Source organism: Corylus avellana, chromosome ca8 (assembly GCF_901000735.1).
Source record: "Corylus avellana chromosome ca8, CavTom2PMs-1.0".
In the NCBI taxonomy this organism is placed as follows: Eukaryota; Viridiplantae; Streptophyta; class Magnoliopsida; order Fagales; family Betulaceae; genus Corylus; species Corylus avellana.
Window position 1 is genome coordinate 5,294,031 of NC_081548.1, and position 8,526 is coordinate 5,302,556.

The 8,526-nt window shown below is 37.4% G+C and overlaps 1 protein-coding gene across 1 annotated transcript; it reads right to left on the reverse strand.

Annotated features, from left to right (window-relative positions):
- Positions 1-1,192: 1,192 nt before the first annotated feature.
- Positions 1,193-7,484, reverse strand: LOC132189314 (nucleolin 1-like). The gene is made up of 3 exons (XM_059603994.1): positions 6,673-7,484; positions 2,582-2,837; positions 1,193-1,925 (listed from the first exon to the last, which is right to left on the reverse strand). The coding sequence occupies exons 1-3, from the start codon at positions 7,018-7,020 to the stop codon at positions 1,540-1,542; spliced, it is 990 nt and encodes a 329-aa protein (XP_059459977.1). The 5' UTR covers positions 7,021-7,484; the 3' UTR covers positions 1,193-1,539.
- Positions 7,485-8,526: the final 1,042 nt, after the last annotated feature.

An 8,526-nucleotide genomic window follows, 5' to 3' on the forward strand; every position in this document is an offset into this window, starting at 1 on the left:
CTTATCTGAACTCGTACTGAACAACGATTGGTAATGAATGAGCTGAGCTGGTCTCTTTTTAATCAATTCTTAATTGCATAATAATTATATAAAACCACAAAACACACTTTTCAAAACATTTTTAAAAAACACTCCCAAACAAAAAAAAAAAAAAACACTTCTTTTTAGCCCGTTTGGTAAAGAGCTTTTGTTGTAAATGATAACGAGAAGTTATTGATTTGATATAAAGATTTTTTTTAAAAAAAATTGAATTACGAGAGAAAAGTGAAAAACATTATTGTATGGTAATATAAAAGACAAAAGATGTAAGTTAATTATGAAACTATTGGTGAATGTTAATGTTGGAGAAGTTCATGGAGACCATTGGCATATAGTTTCACTTAATCAATCATAGGATTACTATTCTATTTGTTTAGAAGGAGATTCTCTCATTGTAATTCTAACTATCAATAAAGTTTAGATTTTTTCCAATTTTTTCAAAGTTAGACCGCTTGAAAGACCTTCGAAAGTGCTAACTACATAGCATATAAACTCGTAAAATAGGTTGCTTCCTACATAATTTTTGGAAACATTCACAATTACTCTCATTTTCGTTATTTTGCTTGGATTAATAGTGGGAAAGACCCACCTTAGTAATCTCCCCATTTCCTGAATTGTTTTTAAAAAATTAAAAGACAGGAAAAAGGATACTCCCTAGCAACTTCTTAGGGACATAATTAATCCGTTGGGATCTAAAATGCACATGAAGTTGTTGCTCAAGGAAAATCGCACGTGGAGTTGAGTATATTAACAGTTAATGACTGAAAAATGGAACAAATTCAATTATTGGCACATTCATATTTTTTTCACCATTCTTCAAGTTCTCAAGTTGTAGTAGCAAATAGACCCACATGATCATCCACCCAAAATTAAACCCCTTTGACAATCCCCCACAAAAGCACACCACCAGGTTGCTTACAGAAACTAGGGAGTTGTGTTGTTGAGCCAAATTACCTAAATATTTTCTGCATAAGACACTAAAAAGTAAAGCTAGTTTTCTCACCGATTAACATAACATAAAACATAAAACGAAATCAGTGATAAATGGACATCATTCGAGTTGTTAGAAGGAACCTAAATGCTGAATTCCAATTCTCATGGCCCATAAAGGCTTGGATTACTCTTTCAGAAATTAGTAGCACAAGATTCCAAAGAAACTATAATAATTTTTCAGTGCCGAAGATTCATTCCATAAGATAAGAAAAAAGAACATGGGAAGAAATAACTACAAAAATACAGAGCTACCAAGTTGAACTACTTTCCAGTTTCAAAGGAAGAATATTCAATGAGCAAAACTGTCAAAATGAAATGTCCCACGATAATTGACCAACCATAAGATCCAAAAAGCCAGAAAGAAACCTCCTTCAGTCCACGGAAATACAACTAAATGTCATCTTTCACAAAACTAGAGCCAAGTTTATTTCGTACTTTCATCTGAACATCAAGAGATGCGTATTCCTATATAGATGTTGAAGAAAGGTCTGCCGACAAAAACATCGTTTACCGCACTGGCTGCTGGTTGTAATGGTTCTTCTCTTTCTTCTTTGCTGCCGCAAGTCTTGCACTCCTTGCAGCAGCCTCTTGAGCAGCAGCTTTTGCAGCAGCATCCATCTCCTTACTAGATTTCTTCTTCTTCATAGATGCCATCTTCTTTATTCGCTCCTTCATATCAACACCAGATGCATCCTCCTCTGTCTGTTCAGTACCAGCAGCTTCATCTGGCCCATTGGTCGCTTCTGAGTTGGGCTGATCCTGGGATTCTTTCACCTCCTTGGAAGTTTTATCCTTCTTTTTCTTCTTCTTGGCGCTTTTGGACTCGGAAGAGGCATTTTCCTTCTTTTCTCCATCTGTGTTAGCCTCCCCATCTTTCTTCTCTTGTGAAGCACCTAAAGATGCAAGTCAAGAAAATCATTTGCTTAGACGAGATGTAAACATTATTTGTTCATAAGAAAGGATAACCAAATGCTTATGGGCTGATATACATCTTAGAATGCATAACTATCATCACACCAAAAATAATAACTACTATAAAAAAATCAAAACCCAAAACATGAGGAGTAACTCACATGATAATACGAGATTCTAATAAACCCAAGTATTCATATCTCAAACATTTTGTATCTTAGAAACTATTCCTGAAATTACAGAATACATGTGGTCATTCAAGGACCTCAATATGACAACCGACCCTAAGCTTCAAAGGTTGTGGTTCACCATGCATGCATCCACACATGCACAGACATGCACATGCATATGCCGCTATGTGCTTTTGTGTGTGAGTGAGAGAGAGACATCTATTGCATAACCCTAGAAAAGACTTTGTTAGGTTCTTTTTTTTGACAAGTCGTCGATTCTTGGAACAAGATAATTCATGATTCAGCTTTTTATAGTTTCTTAGACCTCAAGTTAAAAAGACCAAAAAAGAGAAAGTGCAAAGTGGAATGCAGAACAAACTTTGCACTTTTAAGCAGGAAACTAAAATAGGCGTACAATTAAAGAGCATTAGACAGAGTTTCATTAACAGATAATAGGCCACATTTACCGCTCGACTCATCTTGACCATTGCTCTCATTCTGGGTAACTCCAAAATCAGCCAAAAGGGCCTCAAGTTCTGCAAGCTCCTTCTTCTTTTTTTCCTTTTTCGAAAGCTGCCTCTCTGTCTCCTTAGGTGGCTCAGAAACTTCAGGAGTTTTCTTCACCACTGGTTCAGGGTGCACTGGAACCTCTGGTTCATGGTCATGTTCATCCTCTACATCATCATCGCCTTCATCAAGAATATCTTCTTCACTCTCAGTTTCCTGTAATCATAGAGGCAAGCATTTTATAATTTCAGTACAGAAAACAACCCTAATTTTCATCAGCAATTCCCTTCTTTTTTTCTTTTTTTCTTTTCTTCTTTTTTTTTTAAGACAGGAAACCTCAACAAAGTATGGCCCTTCGGACCCACCCCTGCAGAGTAAACCTCGAACCCGTGCACTGCACCCTCGAAAGTTTCCCTACACGGATCAGGGCAAATCGATGGCTTTAACACCAGGGGGTGTAGCCCCTAAGGGAAGTTTGCACCTAGCAAGTCTCGAACTTGGGATCTATGGGGTGATACTCCCAAAGACCACAAGTCTCAACCACTAGGCCAAACCCTTGGGTTTTCCCATTTTTATAGCAAGCAATAATGAATTTATTTGCAGTTGCATAAGCAGAATCATTTGAAAAATAAGTTGATTCTATAAAACAAAAGCTAAATCTTACCACTACAGACAGCAAAAGAAAAACAAAAAACAAAATTCCCTAACAGCTCGTGTCATAACCATTCAGCACGGCTATCATGAAGCCTTTAAATTTCATTATGTCTAGTAATTGATCCCAAATCAAACAAAGCAATGTATTAAGGCAGCCTGACATTACTGCACTTAAAAGTTAAGAACTGTGCTACTCCTACTACAACACCCAAGAGGATGCGATAAGAGTTTTATTTCTCTTACATGAAACAATAATCTGCAACATTCATTTGCAATGGAAAGATATTTCAGACTTATTAATTGTTTGTGCAATTAGTTTACATTTACAAAACTATGTCAGAAAATTGTACAACTCACAAAGATGAGAACACACTATATGCCATCAGAAATTATTGAATACATTCCTGCTCCAAAAGAAAAAGGTAAACAACGTGATACCATTATAACCACCCTAAAACTGCCACTAACCCCACCATCAAAAAACAATAAAGAAAACACTAGTTCTGACTGTACTTCTACTGTAACTAGATAATTCCATTCAAACCACTTCCATCAGCCACTTGTACGACCATGTGGCTATACTTTAATCCACTTGTCTAAGTCACCAAAATCTCTTCAATGAAAAAGCTCACTGATACTGATTAGGCCATTCCTTCAAAACAAACTACAATATAAGCCATTCTCTTCTACAATCTATTGCTGCCATATCTTGTTAACAATATTTTAGGACCATCCATCAACTTTGTGGAAGTGTTCCAAATTCCATAGACCTTGGTACATCATCAACTATGGTCTTTCTCAAGCATGCCTTCATAACCACGCATTCACACAAGTCGAAAAGGATTATAATTTATAACCTTACTCCCACTAAAAAATCGTAAAACAAAACATTTTTAACAAGAAAAAAGCATAAATATGACAAAGCACACAACCAAAACATATTTAAAATTTAATGACTGCATAAGCCTCTTAACTAGTAAAAAAATAAATTTGCACAAACGTCATATTGAGAAACATAAAATCATCGTTGCTAAGATTGCACAATACATATCATATCGAAGCTGAAGTGGTAAATATCGTGCCTTTGTATTATGGCCATGGTTCTCATGCGATACAAGGGGCATATTGTGCGATACAGTTATTGTGATACAATCTCATGTACACATGATTCCTATTCTACAAAAGATCCAACAAGATCTTATGAATCTGACTCAGATCTAGATGGACCCAAATGTCAAAAAATCAATCTTTTTTGGGGAACAATTTTGGCTTCTTCAAGCAAGCTATTTTCCCCATACCTTTTTCTCATTTTCTTGGGCAAGACCCACTTACATTAATCCACAAAACATTAGCTCTTGGAGCTCCCCAACTCTGATGGCTTGTAAGATGATGAGGATAATATCTGCATTTTTTTTTTTTTTTGATAAGTAATAATGATATAAAGCAAAAGCGCAAAAGGGTGCAACCCACATACAAGGGAAGTATAAAAAGAGGGCGCCTAAGAGGGAGAGAAATGAAAGAGGAAGTCAGAAAAACTGATTACTAAAGGAGCAAGCCAAGCGGCCGTCCAAGAGTAAAGAGTAAAAAAGAAAAGAAGAGTAAGTTCCTCTACAGTCCTAATGGAATTCTCAAAACATCTAGCATTTTTTTCGTTCCATATACACCACATAAGACAAAGAGGGATCATCTTCCACACCACTGCACTTCGAGAACACCCTCCCGATCACCAACAATCAAACAAGTCCCTTACCCTGCAAGGCATGACCCAAAGCAACCCAAACCCACTAAAAATAGTATGCCAAAGAGCACTTGCAATCTCACAGTGAAGAAGAAGATGATCGACTGACTCTCCGGTCTTCTTGCACATACAACACCATTCCACTACCACAAGGTTCCTCTTACGCAAATTATCGTGAGTCAAAATTTTGTCTAGGGAAAAAAGCCACTCGCAGAGGCACCTTAGTACGCCAGATACTCTTCCAAGGAAACACCTCATGATCAAAGTTGGACAAGGCCTTGAAGAGCGACTTAACCTAGAACTTACCCTTCTTAGACGAGGTCTAGCGAATACGATCCACAATACCTAGGGAAATCTTGCAAGAGTACAACCGATCAAAGAAAGAAAAAACCATATCCGTCTCCCAATCCTGGACGGGCCGCACAAAAATGACATTCCACTCGACAACCTCATTCCTCCAAGTAAAGTTATCCTTCACCCAATCTTCTTTGTATCTAGCAATACTGAACAAGGACAGGAAGGCATGCTTCAAAGAATTTTCCCCACACCAAATATCATGCCAGAAACGAACTTTCGAACCCACCCCCACCTCAAACCGAATACCTTTGGCAAAGAAGTTCCAACCTTGTCGAATATGCTTCCATAAGCCCACACCATGAGAGCCCAAAACCTCCTTCGTGCACGACCCACCATCCTGGCCTTCATACTTAGCTTTGATAATCTTGTACCAAAGAGTCTCACTCTCATTCGCATATCTCCAAAGCCATTTCCCTAAGAGAGCTTGATTAAACTGATGCATATTCCGAATGCCAAGACCACTGGAGCGCAAGGGACAACAAACTTGATTCCAACTTACAAGATGCAACTTCGGCTCATCTCCGCATTGAGTTTGAAAGTATATTGCTTTTGATTTTTTCATTAAGAAATATCTACTTTATGTCTAGTCTAGTACTCCGTATAACATGTATTGTGGACATTTTTGCAATGCAAATTTCTTTAAAGTCTGGCGACTTAAGAAAGAAAAATATACTTATCAAAAACTTCATAATAAATAGATTTTAGTGTTTCAAGGATTCAAACCTTAATCTTGTCATACATCTTTTTGACTTGTATACCACAAGTGAGAGCTTCTCCTTTTGAGCTTCAACCCTAATATAGTTACATAAATTTCAATGAATTGATTTATGCCTTCTTTTCACAATATGCAGACATTATTCTTCATAAATTTTCACATGTGTTTCTGTATCTTACAATAGGTGAAACAATATTTTAGATTTTCTGGCCATTCACTTAGGATCCAACAATAATCCCAACACCCACTTCCTCCATTCATAGCCACGAGGCAGCTCCTCATTTCAAAAGTCATGTATGGAGTTTACGACACAATTCGCTATACGCTATACAAAATAAATTTTTGAGATTGATTCGCGATTTGACAAGCGTGCATAAAACAGCGACCAACCCACGAAGCATTCTTACAACATTTATGAAAAAACAACACACAAAAAGTAAAATGTTAAGGCATTGACGCGGAGGATCCATATCACCATCATCAGGCAACAAAATCAAATTTTGAAGGCATAGAAAGAACAATAAACATAGAGCTACAATCACCAACTCATACAAATAGAGCAACAAAAGCAAATAAAACGCCCCCACCTCTAAGTGGCTGTCCTGCCCTTTACTCTGCTGCTGGTCCTCCTCCGCCGCGCCCCAGGATGTCTGTGGCGGGGCGGCAGTGGCGTAGTAGTCTTCGTCGTCTTCATCGTCGACGTCGGCCCAGGACTTGACAGTCAACGGGGCAGGGGTCCAGAACACCTGGCGCTCAGGCTCCTTGGGATCGGCCTGGGCCGAGGCGGAGTGGGCCTTGGAGGAATGGGCCTTGCTGCCGCTCTTGCGGTCCTTATCAGACTTCTTCTTCTTCCGCAGAGTCTCGAGCGCCGCGAACACGTTGGTGTTGTTGATCACCATCGAACCATCGTCTCTCCTGCTTCCACCGCCCACCATATCTGCTCGGCTCCCAGATCGGCCCCAAGAGTGCAAACGAAAGATAGAATCTGAGGGAAGCGAAATGTATAATTTTGCGTAAATTTCTAGGAAATCGAATCAGAGAGGAGCTCCTTATAGTTTTAGGGTTTCGATCAAGCAAAATCTTATCCCAAAAAAAAAAAAATACTATTATAAATTTATATATACTGTGTTGGCAAAAATAAAAAGGGATAATATTACAATTCTGAAAGAAAATTTTGTCTCGACAAATAAAATTGATGTAAAAAATCGAGGGTTCCTCGAAGATCAAAGATTAGGCGATAGTTGTGACTTGTGAACGCTGGGGAGGGATAAAAGATTAGGGTTCGGTGAGAGGAAGATTCAGAAAAAAAGAGAAGTTGATAGAGAGAGCGATCAAAGTTTGTTGTGTTTGCAGAGAAGTAGGGCTGAGATTGAGAGAGAAGATAACGCAACGGGAGGAGGAAGAAAGAGGAAAATTTATAGGGTTTTGTTTTTACCCAACGGTACTTCAATTGCGTTACAATTACGAACTTTGCAACATATTTTCTCGAAATTGCAAAAGACGGTGCTTTTTTCTTTTTCTTTTTTTTTTCCTTTTTTTTTTTTTTTATTTGACTTATTTTTTAATCACAAGCTTTAGTGTTCAGACACGTGGAATTCCCCTAACCCATACGTACCGGATAGTCAAGTCACACCGACCGTAGGTGGACCCAAATGGGATTCCTGAATATCTCCAGCCCATATTTATATTAAAATTAAAAAAAAAAAAAAAAAAAAAACAAATGGGATTAGTAAAATGAATAGTTTTTATTTTTATTTTTAAAAAGAATAAAAATAGCCTATTATAGCAAATTTCATGGCTGAGGTAGGAATAATTATTACTCATGGAGAATGAGGATGGCAATTATAAGTATTAGATCCGTAGAGCACAATTTGCACCCTCAGAGCATTCTTTGAAGTCTCACTAAGCTTAATTTTTAGGAGAAAATTTACTTTACAACCTTTAAGTTTTATGAATTTTTCAATTCGAGCCTCAATATTTAAAAACTGACAATTTACTTTCCTAATGTTTCAAAAATTTTCAATTCAAACTCTCAGTTACTAATTTTCGTCTAATTGGATGGAAATCATCTCACGTGCGTCTCACGTGGGATTTTGATGCCCTCTATTCTAATTTTGTCCTTATTAAAACCTATGAAATTACGTAATTACTCTCATTAAAACCTATGAAATTGAGGGTAATTACGTAATTTTATAGGTTTTAATGAGGGCATAATTGGAATAGATGGCATCAAAATCCCACGTGAGATGATTTCTGTTCAATTAGACGAAAATTAGTAACGGATGGTCTGAATTGAAAATTTTTGAAACATTAGGGGGGTACATTGCCAATTTTTAAACATTGTGGTTCGAATTAAAAAATCTCTGAAACTTCAGGGGGTAAAGTGAATTTAACCATATTTTTTAGTATAACTTCAATACGGTCTTTGCACAAAGCAAGGG

Bases quoted from the DNA above. Each gene is read 5' to 3' on its own strand.
- LOC132189314 (XM_059603994.1), bottom strand. From the start codon at position 7,020: ATGGTGGGCGGTGGAAGCAGGAGAGACGATGGTTCGATGGTGATCAAC. The intron at 2,838-6,672 runs GTGGGGGCGTTT...CTATGATTACAG, and splicing joins GGCAGGACAGCCACTTAGAG to GAAACTGAGAGTGAAGAAGA. The intron at 1,926-2,581 runs GTAAATGTGGCC...TTGCATCTTTAG, and splicing joins TGGTCAAGATGAGTCGAGCG to GTGCTTCACAAGAGAAGAAA.